We start from the raw sequence: 25,192 nt of genomic DNA, 5'->3' as shown, positions 1-25,192 counted from the left end.
GGGAGAAAATAATAGCAAATGAAGCAACAGGCAAAGGATTAATCTCAAAAATATGCAAGCAACTCCTGCAGCTCAATTCCAGAAAAATAAATGACCCTATCAAAAAACGGGCCAAAGATCTAAACAGACATTTCTCCAAAGAAGACATACAGATGGCTAACAAACACATGAAAAGATGTTCAACATTACTCATTATCAGAGAAATGCAAATCAAAACCTCTATGAGGTACCATTTCATGTCAGTCAGAATGGCTGCTATCCAAAAGTCTACAAGCAATAAATGCTGGAGAGGGTGTGGAGAAAAGGGGACCCACTTACACTGTTGGTGGGAAATCAAACTAGTACAGCCGCTATGGAAAACAGTGTGGAGATTTCTTAAAAAACTAGAAATAGAACTGCCATATGACCCAGCAATCCCACTCCTGGGCATACACACCGAGGAGACCAGATCTGAAAGAGACACGTGTACCCCAATGTTTATCATAGCACTGTTTATAACAGCCAGGACATGGAAGCAACCTAGGTGCCCATCAGCAGACGGATGGATAAGGAAGCTATGGTACATATATACTATGGAATATTACTCAGCCATTAAAAAGAATTCATTTGAATCAGTTCTACTGAGATGGATGAAACTGGAGCCCATTATACAGAGTGAAGTAAGCCAGAAAGATAAACACCAATACAGTATACTAACGCATATATATGGAATTAAAAAGATGGTAACAATAACCCTATATGCAAAACAGAAAAAGAGACACAGATGTACAGAACAGACTTTTGGACTCTGTGGGAGAAGGCAAGGGTGGGATGTTCCAAGAGAATAGCATTGAGACAAGTATACTATCAAGCGTAAAACAGATTACCAGCCCAGGTTGGATGCATGAGACAAGTGCTCAGGGCTGGTGCACTGGGAAGATCCAGAGGGATGGGATGGAGAGGGAGGTGGGAGGGGGAATCGGGATGGGGAACACATGTAAATCCATGGCTGATTCATGTCAATGTATGGCAAAAACCACTACAATATTGTAAAGTAAGTAGCCTCCAACTAATAAAAATAAATGAGGGGAAAAAAAGAAAGAAAAAAAAATAAAAGCTTTCATCACAAATAAATAAATAAATGAAGTTCCAAATCCAGCTTACAATGGACTGATGGAAACTTGTATTTAAATAATATTTAAATAATATAATATAGAAAAAATGAATCTAAAGCAATTTAGCCTTCTAATATTGAACTTTTCAAACTTTTGTTTATAGAATACAATATGAATGAAAATGTGTTTAAAATGTATAGCACCATCAGCCACAATGGAATAACAAGAGCCAGTTTATAATCAATTAGAAAATTTGTGGTTCCTGGAGAAGAAAACAGCAACCCACTCTGGTACTCTTGCCTGGGAAATCCCATGGACAGAGGAGCCTGGCAGGCTACAGTCCATGGGGTCACAAAAGAGTTATATTATATTCCTGTGGTGACACTGATACTGAAAATATGTCTGAGCTAAAAGAGGAAGTGGTTTATAGAGGAAAATGATGCAATCTCTTCTGTAGGACTAATAAAGGTCAAAATCATCCCAAGGGAGGGCAGAAAACTAACTGAAGTGCAAGAAACTACTGCATGGATAGTAGTTTTCTTCCAGATCATGCAAGTGTTCAATAATCTATTGCCTTGATTGAAAACGCTGAGCACATTGCTTTTATTTTTTATTCATTGAGGGAATCTACCAAGCTTGGGAGAGAGGAAGGAAATTATTTGTCTCAATATATCTCATTTACAGGATTCTTTTTAATTTATGCAATGGCTGGAGAGATAGTCTATGCTGATATCAAACATACATCTTCAGAACATTCATCTTCACTCCAGAGATCTGGTAAGCTGGATCTAGAACTCCTGTTAAAACTGATGTTTTACTTTAAATCTCACTTGTTTCTGTCCTGTGTTTGCATCTGTCTTACTGAAAATGTGCTAAGTCACTTCGTCGTGTCCAACTCTTTGTGACCCTATGGACTGTAGCCCACCAGTCTGTTCTGTCCATGGGATTCTCTAGGCAGGAATCCTGGAGTGGGTTGCCACTTCCTTCTCCAGGGGATTTACTGGAAATAGGAGACTGGATTCAAAGCAAAATCTACTGAATGCCAGGATAAAAGTGAAGGATTTTAATGACACAAAGTGTTCATAAAGTTAATTGTAACTTTAGTCTTAATATGTAGACCTTTGCTTTTGGTTTCCATGAATTCTATCCCTTATATTTCTTGTGGTGAACATTTATTATATTCCTGTGGTGACATTGATACTCATAACTTCTTTCTGCTCTATAATTTTACTCATCCAAATCTGCCCTTTGAAAATAATATGATAAACCCATTCACACTGAGGAAAGTATCCCTGGCAATTATTCACATTGTTGTTTAGCCTTTTGGAAGTTGTGTATTGGTAGGATAAAAATGTTAAACTAAAATAAAAAGACATAAGATGTTAATATCTTATTTCTTTAAGTTTACAATTAATGATTATCTGAGTAATAGAATATTTTTGGAGCACAAGTAGACAGGCATACAGCTACAGATAAGATTGTACCTTAATCCAAAATCACTTATAAACCAATAGCTTTTCCAAATCCAGTGTATGTTCTACATACATTCTATATAAATGAAGCTTTATGGAAAATTCCATGTTGCATTTATATTATCTCCTCTAGGGTAAGAATTTTTGTATTGTAAAGGTTATATAAAATGTTTAAAATCTCCACAAGCTTGTCCTTGTGGAGTAAAACTGATGTTTTGCTTTCCTGTTATTCCCAAGAATCCATTTCTTCTTTCATATTTTTAAGTTTGCAGTTTTCAAGTGGATCTCATGTACAGTTTTCTCCAGTTGAAAGAAATTTCCCTTGTTTAAACGTTGTCTCTCTAACTTGCTCAATGGGGCTTCCCAAGTGATGTTAGTGGTAAAGAACCCACCTGCCAATGCAGGAGACATAAGAGATGTGGGTTTGGTCCTTGGGTCAGGCAGATCTCCTGGAGGAGGGCATGGCAACCCACTCCTGTATTCCTGTCTAGAGAATCCCATAGACAGAGGAACCTGGTGGGCTACAGTCCACAGGGCCATAAAGAGTCAGACAGGACTGAAGAGACTTAACACAGCACAGCACAACTTGCTCAATATGGGCTTATCTGCTTTCTCTTCTTGACAGACTGGGAGCTTTCATTTTATGTGAGCTAATCGAACTTAGTTTGAGAAGTAATATGGACGAAACCTGTATTCTTATGCCTCCGTTTCCCACAAATCTCATATAATTGGTCCATTTTTCTAGAGGTTATTTTAACTCACTTCAAGCTACAAGACCAATATTTTTTTATTCTGCATGCCAGGATTTAATTTCGTCTGTTCATGGAAAGAACATTACTTTTTTCCTGGTCCAAAAAAAGAAGAAAAGAAAGTGGTACAAATGAACCCATTTACAAAACAGATACAAAGTCACAGACTTAGTAAACAAATTTGTGGTTATCAAGGGGTAAAGAAGGGAGGGATAAATTGGGAGATTGGGATTGACATACAAATTTATAAAATGGACTTCCCTGGTGGCTCAGTGGCAAAGAATCAGCCTGCCAATGCAGGAGACCTGGGTTCGATCCTTGGGTGGGGAAGATGCCCTGGAGAAGGAAATGGCAACCCACTCCACTATTCTTGCCTGGAGAATCCCATGGACAGAGGAGCCTGGTAGGCTACAGTCCAAAGTGTCACGAAAGATCAGACACGACTAAGTGACAAAGCATGCAAATCAGTTATATTCCAATAAAAATTAATTTAAGAAAGAATAGAACAAGGAAAAAAGATTTGGGGACAGTGTCTTTAATGATATCTAGTCCAATTTTACTGTAATGTTAAAAATGAGGAAATATGAATGCATAAAAATTAAATTACCTACCTATGGTCATGACTAGAAGTCAAATATTTTATTACTCTTTCACTGCATATCTCTGTTGTGGATAAATGTAACTTCTGTTCCCGTGTGTCATATTCAAGAGGGAAAGAAAGATTTGCTACATTGGATTGTAATGTCCCACAGAGCCCTACACAATTGTCCCCGAGCTTTCTCTTCAAAGTTGCTAAATTTCACTTGTTTAACTCTGGTTGTTGACTTTCTCTTTGCTCTTTAGAATTATCATATTCCTTCCTATTTCAGAGCTTCATGTGCATTGAAACACTCTCCCTAATCTCTTAATCTTTGTATTTCCAATGCTTCGCACAGTACTAACTCCTCGGTAGGCAATTAATAGATGCCTGGTAGGCAGATGAATGTATAAATGAATTTTAAATAAATGGATCTCATTTATTTTAAATATTATAGGTTCATTGGCTCTCCAAGATATAAAACAAGAGGGTACCCCCATGAAACTGAGTGAAATATCAGTGAGAAAAGGTAATACAATTGAGAATATTCCAGACTAAGACTCAGAAATTCATGATTTTCTTAAACTTTACTTCAAGGGCCTAAAGGAATGATGTGGTACTCCTTGTATTAGTTCCATTCATGAACTCTGATGATTTAGTCTCCAACTTTTTAGGTCTGAAATCTCAGCTCTCTACCTTAGAAATGTGTGTTAGGATATTATCATATTCTTCTCACTATTGCCTAGTCAGGCACAATTTGCATCGTTTTGCCTGACAAAAGGAAATACATGGACTTCTTTTAGTGTTTTGAGAATTTAATAAATTCTCATTAAAGATGTTTTACTTAAACAATAATAATTTGAACAAGCGCTGTACTCTGTATATAAGTTAAATAAGTAGGGTGACAATATGCAGCATTGACATACTCTCTAATAGTATTCCACTAAATAAGCATTCATGTTAATCATTCTTGACATTTGATTTTGTAATTGGTTGTATTTTCACTTCAGTTATAGTAGTAGGCTCTCAGTTTGTGAAAGTGAAAGTATCAGTTGTGTCTGACTCTTTGCAACCCCATGGACTGTAGCCCGCCAGGCTCCCCTCCCCATGGAATTCTCCAGACAAGAATGGTGAAGTGGGTAGCCATTCCCTTCTCCAGGGAATCTTCCTGATCCAGGGATTGAACCTGGGTCTCCTGCACTGTAGGCAGACATTTTACTGCCTGAGCCACCAGGGAAGCCCCATGTAGATGTGTATATATCACATATCTAGTGGAATTGATATACTGTAACTATTTTGGATAAAAGCCTCTTGGTTTTAGCCATCAATCAGACCAGAGCTAAAAATGTCACTTTCTTTTTATGAATTATTTATCTGATTATGAGAGATAGAATGGATAGTGAACAAAGGTCTAATTTGGTAGTTAAGAAACCTGAGGTATGATCTCAATTCTACTATCAAGTAACAGTTTTGTGGACTTAAAATCCCCATTTTAGCATTCAAATGTTGGACAAGATTATCCCTAAAATTACTTTTATTTTAAAATGTATAATTTTATAAAAATTGCAATTACATATCACAGGAAATAGGTTTATTGTATAAGAATGCATAAAAGAGACATAAAAGAATGAATCAACCCAAATAAGTGAGGGCTGTCGGTAAGTTTGCTAGAGAATCTTGAGAATTTCAGTCTTATATAACAATTTAGGGATGCAGAGAGTAGATCATAAGTTAAGATTATGCATGGTGAATCAAAAGGAAAAAACATATTCGTTCAGTTCTATAAATTCCCCCTTCTTCACAAATCGGGGGAACAAATTTGTATGTAAGAGGAAGTTAGGTCTACGTATTTCAAAGGAAAGTAACTCAAGAGCATAACTAACAAAGTTTATTCAGCCCTTCCTTACCACCTAAGGAATTACTTACTGGGCTTACTAGTGAAATTTATCCAATTTTATAGATTCTCAACACCATGGAATTTTCCTGAAAGTTGGATGTGCAATGATTATCATTCTTCTTGTAATAGTAATTGTGCTGAGCATGCTTGGTAAGTAATTACCAATAACCTTTATTTACCCCAAAGTATTATTTTATCATGACCTGTTGTAATTGTGTTTGCTGTTAAAGTGGTTTCTACACAATTCAGTACAATTTCACAAAAGGCAGGAAATTTGATACACAAATAAAATTAGAGATTTTCCATAGAACTCCATCATGTGTTATTACATACATTATGGATTCATTTCATTGATATATGAAGAAGGCTAGATTTATATTTTATGATCAAAATCAGCTTCTCTGAACCATGTTCTGTGAAAGCAAATTAAACTATGAAGCATATTTCTGTTTAAGCTTATTCAAGATCTTACTCAAGCTTACTAAGATCATGACATCCTGAAAGTGAAGTGAAAGTCACTCAGTCATGTCCAGCTCTTTGTGACCCCATAGACTATACAGTCTGTGGAATTCTCCAGGCCAGAATACTGGAGTGGGTAGCCTTTCCCTTCTCCAGGGGATCTTCCCAACCCAGGAATTGAACCAAGCCTCCTGCATTGCAGGTGGATTCTTTACCAGCTGAGCCACAAGGGAAGCCCCATTAGCTACTCAGGGGCATCATCAATCTTGCATGCATGGGTGAAAATTTTGTCTAAAACCAATCAATTCACTCAGGCACTTTAAAATTATACTCATATGCTGTGGATATAGTGAAATATAGTTCAACTTTATATGGCAATTATTTTAATAATTTATTGAGTAAATGCTTGGAGAAAAGCTCCCAGATGATGTATACTCTAAGGAATTCAGGTTTCGAGATTGAACCAAACCCTAGAACAGATCAAGGCAGTATCTGCCCGTATTGTTCTTGTGAATGATATTAGTAATTACATATGTCATTAGTTACTAGAGGTCAATGGGCAGAGTCAGAATTCTAGAACTGGACAGGGCCCTAGAAATCAACAAGGTCAAGCCTCCAGCTGAGGTGAACAGTCTAAAGCCCACAGTGATAAGTGGTTTGACTAGTTTAATATAACTAGGCAGTGGCCAAATTGGGACTTTAACATTGAGGGGATGAAGCAAAAAATACTTAACATTCAACACCTCTGCTGGGACTTCCCTGGCAGCCCAGTGGTTAAAATGACTCTGCAGTTCCACTGCAGGGGGTGCAGGTTTGATCCCTGGCCAGGGAACTAAGATCCCATATGCCATGGGGCATGGCCATTTAAAAAAAAAGTACCCTCTCTGCTAGGTTTCTTTTTGGTATAGGTTAATAGATTTGCTTTTGAACTGTGGTGTTGGTGAAGACTCTTGAGAGTCCCTTGGACTGCAAGGGGATCCAACCAGTCCATCCTAAAGGAGATCAGTCCTGGGTGTTCATTGGAAGGACTGATGCTGAAGCTGAGACTCCAGTACTTTGACCACCTCATGCGAAGAGTTGACTCATTGGAAAAGACCCTGTTGCTGGGAGGGATTGGGGACAGGAGGAGAAGGGGACGACAGAGGATGAGATGGTTGGATGGCATCACCGACCCGATGAGCATGAGTTTGAGTAAACACCAGGAGTTGGTGATGGACAGGGAGGCCTGGCATGCTGCGATTCATGGGGTCGCAAAGAGTCGGACACGACTGAATGACTGACTGAACTGAACTGAACTGAATAGATTTGCTTGTTATCAAAAAGTAGTTTGTTAGTAACAGATTTGTTACTACGATAGATTTTAAAGATTTAACTGATTAATACACACTATTGTGAGACTATCAATAACCAAAAGTAATTTCAGTGAACTGGCCATCAGAAAAACAAATGCCTTCCTCATGGTAGAAAAATACTCTGGGCTCACCCTGTCCTTCCATATGTAGACTTTAAATGGACAACCACAAAAGGAACAGAATCATGAACTGAAATCAAAACACATAAAGCTCTTTCTATGAATCATGTGGCACCTGGTACAGTTAGCAGGAACTTACCAAACACAAACTATCCAAATGAAGCTTACATTCAAAGCTGGTTATCTTGTGTTTATTAAAATAAATATGAAAACTCCAGAAAAAATCAAGTGAGTTTCCTTCTGATCCCAGGTCATATTTTTCCAATTCCCCTAAATTTGATATTAATAAAATTAACAGGAGTATGTGCAAAAGAAGGTCCAATTTTGGGAAAAAGAAGTTTTTCCCATAAATTTTAATCACTTTAATTGCTCTGGAGTTTCCACATCAATCAACTTCACTGAGTCACTACAACCTGACTGTTTTCTGCTTCATATTTAATTAAGAAAAAATGTGTCTTCTTTCACTAGTTATTCAGTTCAAATCTGCAAGACAAACTGAAGTGGATAATGAATCAAAGAAGAAATATTGTACTGAGCAAAGTAAATCTGAAGCAAGCAGCTCAATAGGTAATGTTATTTTATATTGCCTAATTCCTGAGTTGACTATGATGGCTACTCCATTTCTTCTAAGTGATTATTGCCCACATTAGTAGATATAATGGTCATCTGAGTTAAATTCATCCATTCCAGTCCATTTTAGTTTGCGGATTCCTAAAATGTCAATGTTCACTCTTGCCATCTCCTGTTTGATCACTTCCAATTTGCCTTGATTCATGGACCTAACATTCCAGGAAACTATGCAATATTGCTCTTTACAGTGTCAGACCTTGCTTCTAACACCAATCATATCCACAACTGGGTGTTGTTTTTTCTTTGGCTCTCGCTCTTCATACTATCTGCAGTTATTTGTCCACCAATCTCCAGTAGTTTATCGGGCACCTACTGACCTGGGGAGTTCATCTTTCAGTGTCCTATCTTTTTGCCTTTTCATACTGTTCATGGGACTCTCAAGGCAAGAATACTGAAGTGGTTTGCCATTCCCTTCTCCAGTGGACCACATTTTGTCAGGACTCTCCACCATGACCTGTCCGTGTTGGGTGGCCTTACACAGTATGGCTCATAGTTTCAGTGAGTTAGACAAGGCTGTGGTCCATATACCAGATTGGTTAGTTTTCTGTGATTGTGCTTTTCATTCTGTCTGCCCTCTGATGGAGAAGGATAAGAGGCTTACGGAAGCATCCTGATGGGACAGACTGACTGAGGGGGATATTGGGTCTTGTTCTGATGGGCAGGGCCATGCTCAGTAAATCTTTAATCCAATTTTCTGTTGGAACAACAGACTGGTTCCAAATCAGGAAAGGAGTATGTCAAGGCTGTATATTGTCACTCTGCTTATTTAACTTACATGCAGAGTACATCATGAGAAACACCAGGCTGGATGAATCACAAGCTGGAATCAAGATTGCCAGGAGAAATATCAATAGCCTCAGATATGCAGATGACACCATCTTTATAGCAGAAAGCAAAGAAAACCTAAAAAGCCTTTTGATGAAAGTTAAAGAGGAGAGTGAAAAAGTTGGCTTAAAGCTCAACTTTTAGAAAACTAAGATCATGGCATCCGATCCCATCACTTCATGGCAAATAGATGGTGAAGCAATGGAAATAGTGACAGACTTATTATTTTGGTCTCCAAAATCACTGCATGTGGTGACTGCAGCCTTGAAATTAAAAGACACTTGCTCCTTGGAAGGAAAGTTATGGGTAACATAGAGAGCATATTAAAAAGCAGAGACATTACTTTGCCAACAAAGATCCATCTAGTCAAAGCTATGGTTTTTCCATTAGTCATGTATGGATGTGAGAGTTGGACCATAAAGAAAGCTGAGCGCCAAAGAATTGAAACTTTTGAACTATGGTGTTGGAGAAGACTCTTGAGAGTCCCTTGGACTGCAAGGAGATCCAACCAGTCTATCCTAAAGGAAATCAGTCCTCAATATTCATTGGAAGGGCTGATGCTGAAGCTGAAACTCCAATATTTTGGCCAACTGATGTGAAGAACTGACTCATTTGAAGAGACCCTGATGCTGGGAAAAATTGAAGGCAGGGGATGAAGGGGACAGCAGAGAATGAGATGGTTGGATGGCATCACCAATTCAATGGACATGAGTTTGAGTAAACGCCAGGTGTTGGTGATGGACAGGGAAGCCTGGCGTGCTGCAGTCCAAGGGGTCGCAGAGTCGGACAGACTGAGAAACTGAACTGAACCGAATTGAATTCCTGAATAAGCAAGTGTGGACAGTAGCATGGATTTTACTTGGGTATATCTGAATAAAGGGAAAATTCCTCTACCCCTATAGAGGGATGGTTTAGACCATTGTTTCTCATGGGCCTATTACAGTCCTTGACAAAAGTATTTAAAGATTGAAGACAAATGAGAAAAATAAACCTGTATGTGTTTTAAATGAATTTAAAGGTACTATGTTGAAATCATTGTATTTTATTAGTATTTTTATTTCTACTGGGACATGTGCAGGTGTAGAATATGGTCAAATATTTTCTTTCCTAAAATTCATGATCACACCACATAGCTTTTTGTCACTTTTGTAATGGTACTACATGAAAAATATGATAAATGAGTATTTTATGTGATTTTTTATCTTTCACACATGAATGTATTTATATACTTTCAAAAGTCAAGAAAACACTCAATTATTTAGCTTTTCTGTTTTCTTTTTCTTTCTGCTTCCTTTATTATTTTTAATCTGTTGATTTAAGTTTTAATTCTATATTGAAAAACTATATGCCTTTCTTTTTTTGAACCTGCATATATAATATTATTAGAAAAACTTACCAGTCCATGTTATAGAGTGATTTCAACTTCTGGGAACTCATTAAAACTTTAAAAAGGATATTAATTGTTCCATGTCTCCTCAACCTCATTCCAAAAACTTTAATTTTTTTAAACTAGTGAAACTATGATAGCAAATTTTCTGGGACATTATTCCCAACACAAAAGCACATAATTGTCCTCCTTCTACCCTTGATAGAGGTGATAACATGGTATTGAACAAAATTGCTTTAAATTCTGTCCAGACCCTTTTATACACAGGAAGATCAATCTATCTGAGTTTTAGAGACCACCTACCATACAAATTTTGCCCAATAAAAATTCTTCTTATGACTTTATAATTCTCAAAATTACAGTGATATATAATTCTCAAAATGCCTGGTTCATTGGTGGATCACTAGTTGAAATCTCTAATTTCTACTTTTCCTCCAAAATTTTTATCTTCCTGAAGTTTGGATGTTGATTGCTTTATCCTAGTGTCTGTGTATTGCCTAGCTCATAGAAAACATAACATATTTTAAAGATAATAAATTAAATGGGAGAAAGAAGAAAAGAGAGAAAGAAAAAAAATACACAATTGAAATTCTGTTAGTTTTTTTTTTCAAAATCCATCCTGAGAAAAGCACATACTTATATCAAAGAAAACTTAGGCCATAATTTAACAAATTTTGAGAGGCTTTAATTATTATACAATATTAGGGATGCATCCTCATGTTTGCTGTAATTACTTATCCTTTTTCCTTCCAGTTTCTTTTGATTCTTCTACTGTTCGTACATCATGCCCCACCAAAGATTGGAGACCACATGGGGGGAAATGCTACTGGGTTGCTGAAAATGAAAATAAGAAATCTTGGAATGAGAGTAAAAATGACTGTGTCATGAAAAACTCACATCTCATGGTGATCCGAGACTTCACTGATACGGTGAGGTATAAAATTTTAAGATTATAGCATCCTTCACAACTGCAGTACTTCTTTGTGCTACAAATTTGAAAATTTCAGTGAAAAAAATTTAAACCTCATTGATATATATATATATATTTTTTTATTATTATCTTATTTTTTTTTTATTGGAGGCTATTTACTTCACAACATTTCAGTGGGTTTTGTCATACATTGATATGAATCAGCCATAGATTTACACATATTCCCCATCCCGATCCCCCCTCCCACCTCCCTCTCCACCCGATTCCTCTGGGTCTTCCCAGTGCACCAGGCCCGAGCACTTGTCTCATGCATCCCACCTGGGCTGGTGATCTGTTTCACCATAGATAGTATACATGCTGTTCTTTTGAAATATCCCACCCTCACCTTCTCCCACAGAGTTCAAAAGTCTGTTCTGCATTTCTGTGTCTCTTTTTCTGTTTTGCATATAGTGTTATCGTTACCATCTTTCTAAATTCCATATATATGTGTTAGTATGCTGTAATGTTCTTTATCTTTCTGGCAAGTTCTCCAGCAACGCAGGAACATAGCCCTGAACGTCAACATACAGGCTGCCCAAGGTCACACCTAATACATAGACCCATCTCAAAACTCATTACTGGGCACTCCATTGCTCTCCAAAGAGAAAAAATCAAGTTCCACGCACCAGAACACTGACGCAAGCTTCCCTAACCAGGAAACTTTGACAACCCAATCGTCTAACCCCACCCACTGGGTAAATCCTCCACAATAAAAAGGAACCACAGACCTCCAGAATACAGAAAGCCCACTCCAGATACAGCAATCTAAACAAGATGAAAAGGCAAAGAAATACCCAACAGGTAAAGGAACATGAAAAATGCCCACTAAGTCAAACAAAAGAGGAGGAGATAGGGAATCTACCTGAAAAAGAATTTAGAATAATGATAATAAAAATGATCCAAAATCTTGAAAACAAAATGGAGTTACAGATAAATAGCCTGGAAAAAAAGATTGAAAAGATACAAGAAATGTTTAATAAAGACCTAGAAGAAATAAAAAAGAGTCAATTAAAAATGAATAATGCAATGAATGAGATCAAAAACACTTTGGAGGGAACCAAGAGTAGAATAATGGAGGCAGAAGATAGGATAAGTGAGGTAAAAGATAAAATGGTGGAAATAAATGAAGCAGGGAGGAAAAAAGAAAAAAGGATCAAAAGAAATGAGGACAACCTCAGGAACCTCTGGGACAATGTGAAATGCCCCAACATTCGAATCACAGGAGTTCCAGAAGAAGAAGACAAAAAGAAAAGCCATGAGAAAATACTCGAGGAGATAATAGCTGAAAACTTCCCTAAAATGGGGAAGGAAATAATTACACAAGTCCAAGAAACCCAGAGAGTCCCAAACAGGATAAACCCAAGGCGAAACACCCCAAGACACATATTAATCAAATTAACAAAGATCAAACACAAAGAACAAATATTAAAAGCAGCAAGGGAGAAACAACAAATAACACACAAAGGGATTCCCATAAGGATAACAGCTGATCTACCAATAGAAACCCTTCAGGCCAGAAGGGAATGGCAGGACATACTTAGAGTAATGAAAGAGAATAACCTACAACCTAGATTACTGTATCCAGCAAGGATCTCATTCAGATATGAAGGAGAATTCAAAAACTTTACAGATAAGCAAAAGCTGAGAGAATTCAGCACCACCAAACCAGCTCTTAAACAAATGCTAAAGGATCTTCTCTAGACAGGAAATGCAGAAAGGTTGTATAAACGTGAACCCAAAACAACAAAGTAAATGGCAACGGGACCACACCTATCAATAATTACCCTAAATGTAAATGGGTTGAATGCCCCAACCAAAAGACAAAGATTGGCTGAATGGATACAAAAACAAGACCCCTATATATGCTGTCTACAAGAGACCCACCTCAAAACAAGAGACACATACAGACTAAAATTGAAGGGCTGGAAAAACATATTTCATGGAAACGGAGACCAAAAGAAAGCAGGAGTCGCAATACTGATATCAGATAAAATAGACTTTCAAATAAAGGATGTGAAAAGAGACAAAGAAGGACACTACATAATGATCAAAGGATCAATCCAAGAAGAAGATATAACAATTATAAATATATATGCACCCAACATAGGAGCACCGCAATATGTACGGCAAACGCTAACGAGTATGAAAGAGGAAATTAATAATAACACAATAATAGTGGGAGACTTTAATACCCCACTCACAACTATGGATAGATCAACTAAACAGAAAATTAACAAGGAAACACAAACCTTAAATGACACAATGGACCAGCTAGACCTAATTGATATCTATAGGACATTTCACCCCAAAACAATCAACTTCACCTTTTTCTCAAGTGCACACGGAACCTTCTCCAGAATAGATCACATCCTGGGCCATAAATCTGGTCTTGGAAAATTCAAAAAAATTGAAATCATTCCAGTCATCTTTTCTGACCACAGTGCAGTAAGGTTAGATCTCAATTACAGGAAAAAAATTGTTAAAAATTCAAACATATGGAGGCTAAATAACACACTTCTGAATAACCAACAAATCATAGAAGAAATCAAAAAAGAAATCAAAATATGCATAGAAATGAATGAAAATGAAAACACAACAACCCAAAACCTATGGGACACTGTAAAAGCAGTGCTAAGGGGAAGGTTCATAGCATTACAGGCTTACCTCAAGAAACAAGAAAAAAGCCAAATAAATAACCTAACTCTACACCTAAAGCAATTAGAGAATGAAGAAATGAAGAACCCCACGGTTAGCAGAAGGAAAGAAATCTTAAAAATCAGGGCAGAAATAAATACAAAAGAAACTAAAGAGACCATAGCAAAAATCAACAAAGCTAAAAGCTGGTTTTTTGAAAAAATAAACAAAATTGACAAACCATTAGCAAGACTCATTAAGAAACAAAGAGAGAAGAACCAAATTAACAAAATTAGAAATGAAAATGGAGAGATCACAACAGACAACACTGAAATACAAAGGATCATAAGAGACTACTACCAGCAGCTCTTTGCCAATAAAATGGACAACTTGGATGAAATGGACAAATTCTTAGAAAAGTATGACTTTCCAAAACTGAAGCAGGAAAAACTAGAAGATCTTAACAGACCCATCACAAGCAAGGAGAAATCTTCCAGCAAACAAAAGCCCAGGACCAGATGGCTTCACAGCTGAATTCTACCAAAAATTTAGAGAAGAGCTAACACCTATCTTACTCAAACTCTTCCAGAAAATTGCAGATGAAGGTAAGCTTCCAAACTCATTCTATGAGGCCACCATCACCCTAATTCCAAAACCAGACAAAGATGCCACCAAAAAAGAAAACTACAGGCCAATATCACTGATGAACATAGATGCAAAAATCCTTAACAAAATTCTAGCAAACAGAATCCAACAACATATTAAAAAAATCATACACCATGACTAAGTGGGCTTTATCCCAGGAATGCAAGGATTCTTTAATATCTGCAAATCAATCAATGTAATACACCACATTAACAAATTGAAAAATAAAAACCATATGATTATCTCAATAGATGCAGAGAAAGCCTTTGACAAAATTCAACACTCATTTATGATTAAAACTATCCAGAAAGCAGGAATAGAAGGAACATACCTCAACATAATAAAAGCTATATATGACAAACCCACAGCAAGCATCACCCTCAATGGTGAAAAATTGAAAGCATTTCCCCTGAAATCAGGAACAAGACAAGGGTGCCCACTCTCACCACTACTATTCAACATAGTGTTGGAAGTTTTGGCCACAGCAATCAGAGCAGAAAAAGAAGTAAAAGGAATCCAGATAGGAAAAGAAGAAGTGAAAATCTCACTGTTTGCAGATGACATGATCCTCTACATAGAAAACCCTAAAGACTCTACCAGAAAATTACTAGAGCTAATCAATGAATATAGTAAAGTTGCAGGATATAAAATTAACACACAGAAATCCCTTGCATTCCTATATACTAACAATGAGAAAACAGAAAGAGAAATTAAGGAAACAATACCATTCACCATTGCAACAAAAAGAATAAAATACTTAGGAATACATCTACCTAAAGAAACAAAAGACCTATACACAGAAAACTATAAAACACTGATGAAAGAAATCAAAGAGGACACAAACAGATGGAGAAACATACCGTGTTCATGGATTGGAAGAATCAATATTGTCAAAATGGCTATTCTACCCAAAGCAATCTATAGATTCAATGCAATCCCTATCAAGCTACCAACGGTATTTTTCACAGAACTAGACCAAAGAATTTCACAATTTGTATGGAAATACAAAAAACCTCGAATAGCCAAAGTAATCTTGGGAAAGAAGAATGGAACTGGAGGAATCAACCTGCCTGACTTCAGACTCTACTACAAAGCCACAGTCATCAAGACAGTATGGTACTGGCACAAAGACAGAAATATAGATCAATGGAACAGAATAGAAAGCCCAGAGATAAATCCACTTACCTATGGACACCTTATCTTTGACAAAGGAGACAAGGATATACAATGGAAAAAAGACAACCTCTTTAACAAGTGGTGCTGGGAAAACTGGTCAACCACTTGTAAAAGAATGAAACTAGAACACTTTCTAACACCATACACAAAAATAAACTCAAAATGGATTAAAGATCTAAATGGAAGACCAGAAACTATAAAACTCCTAGAGGAGAACATAGGCAAAACACTCTCCCACATAAATCACAGCAAGATCCTCTATGACCCACCTCCCAGAATATTGGAAATAAAAGCAAAACTAAACATTTGGGACCTAATGAAACTGAAAAGCTTTTGCACAACAAAGGAAACTATAAGTAAGGTGAAAAGACAGCCCTCAGATTGGGAGAAAATAATAGCAAATGAAGAAACAGACAAAGGATTAATCCCAAAAATATACAAGCAACTCCTGCAGCTCAATTCCAGAAAAATAAATGACCCAATCAAAAAATGGGCCAAAGAACTAAACAGACATTTCTCCAAAGAAGACATACAGATGGCTAACAAACACATGAAAAGATGCTCAACATCACTCATTATCAGAGAAATGCAAATCAAAACCACAATGAGGTACCATTACACGCCAGTCAGGATGGCTGCTATCCAAAAGTCTACAAGCAATAAATGCTGGAGAGGGTGTGGAGAAAAGGGAACCCTCTTACACTGTTGGTGGGAATGCAAACTAGTACAGCCGCTATGGAAAACAGTGTGGAGATTCCTTAAAAAACTGGAAATAGAACTGCCATATGACCCAGCAATCCCACTTCTGGGCATACACACGGAGGAAACCAGATCTGAAAGAGACACGTGCACCCCAATGTTCATTGCAGCACTGTTTATAATAGCCAGGACATGGAAGCAACCTAGATGCCCATCAGCAGATGAATGGATAAGGAAGCTATGGTACATATACACCATGGAATATTACTCAGCTGTTAAAAAGAATTCATTTGAACCAGTCCTAATGAGATGGATGAAACTGGAGCCTATTATACAGAGTGAAGTAAGCCAGAAAGATAACCTCATTGATATTAACTGCACAATTATTGGCTGAATGAATTATTGAAACTACATTATTAGTTTAGGCTTCTTTTGCTTCCTTTGTGGCTCAACGGGTAAAGAATCCACCTGCAATGCGGGAGACCTGGGTTCGATCCCTGGGTTGGGAAGACCCCCTGGAAAAGGGAAAGGCTACCCACTCCAGTATTCTGGCCTGGAGAATTCCATGGACTGTATAGTCCTTGAGGTCGCAAAGAGGCAGACACTACTGAGTAACTTTTACTTTCACATTCACTTAGCTAGGAATAGGAGAAATCCTTTTAGTAATATATACTTAAGTTCTCTATAACAGATCTTTCTGTTTCCCAGATTGCATTTTAAATATATGACATCAGTCTCATCTCCCATATTTAATCCATCATTGCTCACAAAGTTTGTGGTCAGACAGCGTGGCAGCTGAAGTTAAAAATGATGTTCAGAGAAAGGAAATACAGTATAGCCCTTCTCATTAAACTTTGGTTTTTGTTGAAAAAAACTAACATTTTTCTAACCCTGGCTTAATGTAAATTGAAATTTTCTTACACGAAGGTTGGACACTAAACCTAAATAAGGCCAGTATAGATATTAGTTGGCAAACATCAAATAAGGATTCTCAGCATAAGAATTAGTACATTGAAATTACAAGTGATATCAAAGGCTCAGTTTCAGAAAACTCAATGACAAACAGTGCTTTACAAGCCTGGTTAAGTCTGGAGAGTTTACATCAGGGCAGCTGTTGAAACTTTTGTAGGGGGAAGAAAAAATTCCTCTGAGTTTCATAGAAATCCACAACAAGAAAATCAAAATGGGAAGTAAGTTATTTTCAGTGTAACCAATGTAACCCCAAATATCAAACTGTAAAATTCTTTGTCAGATCCAGTCCAAATTGGTTTGAATATGAACCAAATCCAGAATGGGTGAAGAACTAAAAAGAGACTTTTTCCTCTCTTAGAAGTCAGCTTCAGACCAAAAAAAGGGGAAGAAGGTATCAACTGGAAAGGACCTAATAAGAAAGCATCTAATGGGGGGATCGGGATGGGGAATACGTGTAACTCTATGGCTGATTCATATCAATGTATGACAAAACCCACTGAAATGTTGTGAAGTAATTAGCCTCCAACTAATAAAAAAAAAAAAAAAAAAGACTGTAAAAAAAAAAAAAAAGAAGAAGAAGAGACTGAGTTACATAGCTTTGTGCTTGGAAATGAATACACAGTTCCTCCTAGGTCTTTAATGTGGAGTTTCAGTTAACTATTAAGTGATGGGTTAGGTTTCTTGTTGCCCAGGAAACACGTCTTTGCTGCATTTCAGCATTTTTCAATTTGATGATGAGCAGGAAACAGATAAGGTTTTTAGGGAAGTCCTTCATTGCACTGTTTCTCCATGCAGTGATTTATTGTTTGTTTCTACCCAGGAACTGAACCCAGGTCTCCCACATTGCAAGCAGTTTCTTTGCCATCTGAGCCACCAACAGAATAATAAAGGGGCTGTAAGGATTTCCAGGTGGTGCTAGTGGCAAAGAACCTGCCAGCCAATGCAGGACATGCAAGTTTGATCCTTGGGTCAGGAAGATCCCCTGGAGGAGGGCATGGCAGCCCCTCCAGCATTCTTGCCTGGAGAATCCTATGGATAGAGGAGCTGGGTGGCTATAGTCCATGGGGTTACAAAGAGTCAGACACAACTGAAGTGACTTAGCACGCAAGCACCTAAAGGGGTTGTATGAGTTTGTTAGAGCTAACATAACAAAGTACCACAGACTTGGCAGCTTACGCATCAGAAATTTGTTACTCAGAGTTCTGAAGGCTAGAAGTTCAAGATCAAGGTGTTGGCAGATTTGGTTCCTTACAAGGCCTCTCTCCTTAGTTTCTAGATGGCCACCTGTTTGCTCTGTCCTCACACAGTCTTTCCTCTGTATGCATGCATCTATGTCTCTCTGTATGTCCAAATTTCTGCTTCTTATAGGGACAACAATCAGATTGAATTAAGATCTACCCTAACAGCCTCATTTCTGCTTAGTCACCTCTCTAAAAGCTGTGTCTCCAAAGGCAGTCACATTTTGAAGCACTGGGGGTTAGAGCTTCAAATGCATACATTTTGAAGAGACACAGCTGAGCCCATAACATTCCATCCTCTGGCCCCTGAAGCCTGTAATAGGGGACCATTACACATGTGAAGTAACTGAGCATGGCATGGCATATATGTTAATTGGACTGTGGTAAAGAATCTGCCTACCAATGCAGGAGATACAAGAGACACGGGTTCGATCCCTAGGCTGAGAAGATCTCCTGGAGGAGGAAATGGCAACCCACTCCAGTATTCTTGCCTTGGAAGTCCCATGGACAGAGGAGTCTTGCAGTCTACAGTCAGTCCACAGGGTCATAAAGAGTCGGACAAAACTTCAGCAAATTAGCACATTATGGCCAGCCATATACTTTGTCTCAGGGGTTATGTTATTGCACAAAAGGAGATATTACCCACCTCCTAGAGTAATGGACATAAAAACAAAAATAAGCAAATGGGACTTAATTAAACTTAAAAGCTTTTGCACAGCAGAAGATACAAGATTAAAAGACAACCCTCAGAATGGGAGAGAATAATTGCAAAGGAAAAAACTGACAAAGGATTAATCTCCAGGATATATAAGCAGCTCATGTAGCTCAACATCAGGAAAACAAAGAGCTCAAACAAAAAATGGGCAGAGGACCTAATCAGACATTTCTCCAAAGGCATACAGATGGCTAATAAACACATGAAGAGGTGCTCAGCATCGCTCATCATTAGAGAAATGCAAAACAAAACTACAATAAGGTATCAGCTCACACGGGTCAGAATGGCCATCATCAAAATCTCTATAAACAATAAATGCTGGACAGGGTGTGGTGAAAGGGGAATATTCTTGCACTGTTGGTGGAAATGTTAATTGATACAGCCACTGTGGAGAACAGTATGAAGATTCTTTAAAAAACTAGGAATAAAACGACCATATAACCCAACAATCCCACTACTGGGCACATACGCTGAGAAAACCATAATTGGAAGAGACGCAGGTACCTCAATGTTTGTTGCAGTACTATTTGCAATAGCTAAGATATAGAAACAACCTAGATGTCCATAGGTTGAATGGATAGATGAATGGATAAAGAAGTTATGGTACATATATGCAATGGAATATTACTCAGCCATAAATAGAACACATTCGAGTCGGTTCTAATAAGGTGAATGAACCTAGAGCCTATTATACAAAGTTAAGTAAGTCAGAAAGAGAAAAACAAATATCATATATTAATGCATATATGTGGAATCTAAAAAGATGGTACTGATGATCCTATTTGCAGCAATGGAGATGCAGACATACAGAACAGACTGGTGGACATAGTTGGGAAAGGAGAGGGTGGGAGAAATTGAGAGAGTAGCATGCAAACATATAGATTACCATATCCAGTGGAAATTTGCTATATGATGCAAGGAGCTCAAATCAGGTTTTCTTTGACAACCTAGAGAGGTGGGATGGGACGGGAGGTGGGAGGGAGATTAAAGAGGGAGGGGACACATGTATACCTATGGGTGATTCATGTTGATATATAGCAGAAACCAACACAGTATTGGAAAGCAATTATCCTCAAATTAAAAAAAAAAAAAAACTTATCAACAATATGTGCTCCATCAGCTCAGAGATTTCTGTCTTCCTGTAACTTTTCCTGTGTGTTTTCTTGCTTCTAGATTATTGTTTAATACTTGTATTTAGTAGTAATCACTATTTAGGCAAGAAGCATTCATTATGTGCCAAGCAGTGTTTAATATTACTTATTAACAAAACAATAACAGTTCTTTGAGATAGGTATGAATATTATCATAGTCAGAGTTTTAGTGATTGGAAAAATACAGAAATAAAAATGAATAACTGTGCAAAGGTGTGTAGTAGTAATAGTAGCTGCAGCCTGACTCCACAGCCTTGGCGTCTACTAACACTGTCCATAACAGTCCTTTTTTTCTTCGCAGTCTCAGTTCCTGTTTTTATATTGCAGTATAATTGGTATACATATATTCCCTCCCTCTTGAACCTCCCTCCCACTCTGCCATAATATCCCTTTAGGTCATCACAGAGCACTGAGCTCAGCTCCCTGTGCTATACAATAGCTTCGCACTAGCTATCTACTTTGCACATGGTAATATGTGTGTGTGTGTGTGTGTGTGTGTGTGCGTGTGTGTATCCCAATCTCCCAATTTTCCCACCCTCCCTGTCTTCTTGTGTCCACATGTTCTTTCTCTATGTCTGCATTCCTGCCTTGCAAATAGGTACATCTAGATTTTTTTTAATTTATGTTTAGATCCCTTATATATATGTGTGTGTTAACACATGATATTTGTTTTCCTCTTTCTGACTTACTTCACTCTGTATGACAAATGATAACATTTCATTCCTTTTTATGGCTGAGTAATATTCCATTGTACATATGTGCTACATCTTTATCCATCCATTTGTTAATAGACATTTAGTAATTCTTCTTTAGCTTTTATTCCATTGCATTGCTGCAGATTTCCCCTCCACTGTGATATATTTGAAAACATGAAGCATGTCTTGCCTGTTCATTCCTAGCTTCTAGTACATAGAAGGTGCTCCTGTGGTATTTTATCTTGCATCTGTAAGAATCACTTGATTTCATACAACATTTCCTATTCTTTTTAGACTTTCCTATGGCAAAACGTACATGATTCATTTTGGGTTGGTTTGAGGATTCCTCCTGGAGGGGAATTATGGACCTGGTTGGACAACAGCACTTTTGACCCTCAGCTGTAAGTCTTTTGCATTTTTTCTTTTTGTGGTTTTTAATCCCATGTTGTATGTGACAAAAAAGAGACATATGACATCATTGGCTTTGAAGTGATCTAATGGGTATAGATTTCCTGACTGCTACAGTCTGATAAATATTTCTATAAAATGATTCACACAGAAAGTTGAGAAAGAAATCTCCCTCCATCCACTCAGAAAATTATGTATGAAACAAGATTGTCCTGTTGCCTGATTTTATCTTTTTATATAAAAGGTAAATTAGCAAGTGTAAACTCTTTTATGAGTGCACATGCTTGTTTTACATAGCATAACTTTCTGCTCACTTCTTACAGTGATCAATTTTTAAGCAATAAAAATGTCAGAGCTGAGGGATTTCCCTGATGGTCCAGTGGTTAAGACTCTGCATTCCCAGTACAGGGGGCATGGATTCAAACCCATCTCCTATCACGGAGAACTAGGATCCCACACACTGCTCAGAGTGGATTAAAAAAAGTCAGAGGTGATATTTTAGCTCTCTTTAATGAACTATTAGGGCTTCCCTGGTGGCCCAGTGGTAAAGAATCTGCCTGCCAATGCAAGAGACACAGGTTCAATCCCTGGGTCAGGAAGATCCCCTGGAGAATGAAATGGCAACCTACTCCAGTATTCTTGCCTGGAGAATCCATGGACAGAGGAGTCTGGCAGGTCATGGTCTCTATGGTCACAAAGAGTCAGACACAACTGAGTGACTAAACAACAAAAATGAACTATAACTTCTCTGGAGAGACGTTTTGAGACATAAAACATAAAGTGGGAAGAATTGCTTTGCCTATCATATTTTTGTGTATTTAAACAGTTTTAATGAGTTTATTCTTTATTTAAAAAAATAGAAAACATTTTCTGAAGTCCTTGTAAGCCTCTGGCAATATGCATATACTCATGGCTGATGTAAAGAAAACCATCTGCTTTCTTTCTGTAGGTTTTCAAATGAACGAGAGACCCGGAGTAAGAAATGCGCCTGGGTGTCTTCTAACAAGATAATCAGAGAAAGTTGTGAGACAAATTATCCATGGATTTGTCAATTATAATCCACTTGGCAGAAAATAAGTCTCTATTTGTCTGACTAAGAGACACCACATGAAGTTTGAGCTCAGATCATAAGAAAGTTCGGAGGGCTGTGTGTGTGTGTGTGTTTTATAGTACTATTCTCAGAAATGTGGAAAAGGAGATACACAAAATAAAATGTTTTAGAAAATGAGTGTATATGATGAATATATTGTTACATCTGAATGATGTGGTGATTCAAACATCCATCTCATCTTGCCAGTATTTTTTGAACTTTAGCCTTTATCTTTTCTGTATCTTCAGACTGAGTGACTCACACTTTCACTTAGCTTAACATGATATCCTTAGTTAATTTCTTACATTCTCACAGTTTCAACTACCACATACAAAGCAATGCATATCAAAGTTATCTCTGCCGTTCAGATCATTCTCTGATCACCAGACCTGTATACCCTACTGGTTATTTAACACAGCAAGTCTAAAACCTCAAAGGTACTTCCAATTCAACATACAAAAATAGTCCACTAAATTTCATCATAAAAGGAACCATCTTCCAGCACTCCATATCTCAGTAAAGGATATGCCATACAAGACAATTATGCCATCTATAAGCCAGTTGTTGTTCAGTCACTAAATCATGTCTGACTCTGCAACCCCATGAACTGCAGCATACCATGCATCCCAGCCCTTCACTATCTCCTGGAGTTTGTTCAAAATCATGTCTCTTGAATCAGTGATGCTATCCAACCATCTCATCTTGTTATTACCCTCTCTCACATGTATACCTCTAGGCTGCTTTCCACCTTCATCTCATATCACCAAGTTTTATTTGTGTGTGCATTAGTCGCTCAGTCATGTCTGACTCTTTGTGACCATGGCCCATGAGGCTCCTCTGTCCGTGGGATTTTCCAGGCGAGAATATTGGAGTGGGGTTTTCATTTCCTTCTCCAGAGGCTCTCCCCAACCCAGGGATTGAACCCACGTGTCCCGCATTGCAGACAGACTCTTTACTCTCTGAGCCACCAGGGAAAATTCCAAGTTTTATTTATTTTTAACTGAATATCTCTGGTGAAGTACAGGAAAGCCTGGCATGCTGCAGTCAATGGGGTCACAAAGAGTGGGACACAACTGAGAAACTGAAAACAGCAGAAATATCTCTCAAATATGTCCTCTCTTCACCACTCTCATGATCTTAACACAAAGACACTAATATATTAAATAGCCATAATAGCAACATCTTCACTCCATTTCAATCATTCTCTGCCATGAATTCTGTGACATTTTAAAAATAAATACTGACAATGCAATTTTTTCCTTTAAAAAGCACCTCATTATCTTCCTTATCTTCCTTATAATAATACCAAATTCCATAACAAAGCCTAGCAACCCCTATCAGATCTAATCTTTCTTTATTTTCTCTTCCTCCACTTGGGCTTCCCAGGTAGTCCAGTGGTAAAGAATCTGCCTCACAATAGGGGAGATGCAAGATACACGGGTTTGATTCTTGGGTTGGGAAGATTCCTTGGAGTAGGAAATGGCAGCCCACTCCAGTATTCTTGCCTGGAGAATTCCATGGACAGAGGAGCCGGGTGGGCTACAGTCCACGGGGTCTCAAAGATTCAGACATGACTGAGCACACACACCAACTTACCCAAACTCTCAGGACCACAACTTCATTGAACTAGCTTTTGGAACTCATGATACATTTCACTACTTTGTCTTAACAGAAGTTGCTTTCTAGACCTGGAATTCTTTCCTCTCTTCTCCATCAAGTTACCTCCCAAACATTCTCCTCTTCTCTGGTCTGTTTTTAAGAGTTTTTCCTTGAGCTCCAGGACAAGGTTGAATATCCTGACATTACATTCCCCTCCCTAGCACCTATCACATTTTTAGTCTTAATTATATCAGTCTTTTGAGTGAATATTTGATTATTATCCTCTGCCCTCACTTGTCTGTAAATAACATGAGGGTCCAGTAGGCTGTTTTTATATTTCTACTGCCTCTTAAATTACCTACTACATAATAACTACAAAAAAAATATTGTATTGAGTTTTCTCTAAGAGACCACAGAAGTAAAATGCCGATAAGTGACTGGGGAGAAGGGGTAGAAAATAAGCAGACTGAAATAACAGAGGTTTAACTGCTACATCATTAAAAGCCAACTGAAAACCCATTTGTCTGCTTGTACGACTGATATGGAAAGAGAATCTTATAAATACCAAAGGACTTTAAGTGCTTCAGAGACAAACTTTCTTGTGATGTTTATGCTCACCTGTTTATGGTGATTATATCT

The 25,192-nt window shown here is 37.7% G+C and overlaps 1 protein-coding gene across 4 annotated transcripts; it reads left to right on the top strand.

Annotated features, from left to right (window-relative positions):
* The first annotated feature begins 1,589 nt into the window (after positions 1 to 1,589).
* LOC133043266 (killer cell lectin-like receptor subfamily B member 1B allele A) lies at positions 1,590 to 23,092 on the top strand. Of its 4 annotated transcripts, XM_061124094.1 has the most exons (7): positions 1,590 to 1,871; positions 4,350 to 4,421; positions 5,853 to 5,939; positions 8,188 to 8,286; positions 11,315 to 11,490; positions 21,751 to 21,857; positions 22,814 to 23,092. In XM_061124094.1, exons 1-7 carry the CDS (start codon positions 1,799 to 1,801, stop codon positions 22,920 to 22,922), a joined length of 723 nt encoding a protein of 240 aa, XP_060980077.1. In that variant the 5' UTR covers positions 1,590 to 1,798; the 3' UTR covers positions 22,923 to 23,092. The 4 variants fall into 4 exon arrangements, with proteins under 4 accessions (XP_060980077.1, XP_060980078.1, XP_060980079.1 ...); XM_061124095.1 differs by lacking the exon at positions 4,350 to 4,421; XM_061124096.1 differs by lacking the exon at positions 5,853 to 5,939.
* The last annotated feature ends 2,100 nt before the right edge of the window (positions 23,093 to 25,192 follow it).

Source organism: Dama dama, chromosome 22 (genome assembly GCF_033118175.1).
Source record: "Dama dama isolate Ldn47 chromosome 22, ASM3311817v1, whole genome shotgun sequence".
Taxonomy (NCBI): Eukaryota; Metazoa; Chordata; class Mammalia; order Artiodactyla; family Cervidae; genus Dama; species Dama dama.
This window is presented reverse-complemented; position numbering and strand designations above follow the sequence as displayed.

Coding starts and splice junctions, on each gene's coding strand:
- LOC133043266 (XM_061124094.1), top strand. CDS start 1,799: ATGGCTGGAGAGATAGTCTATGCTGATATCAAACATACATCTTCAGAA. Junction 4,422..5,852: donor TGAAATATCAGTGAGAAAAG/GTAATACAATTG, acceptor CCAATTTTATAG/ATTCTCAACACCATGGAATT. Junction 11,491..21,750: donor TCCGAGACTTCACTGATACG/GTGAGGTATAAA, acceptor TATTCTTTTTAG/ACTTTCCTATGGCAAAACGT.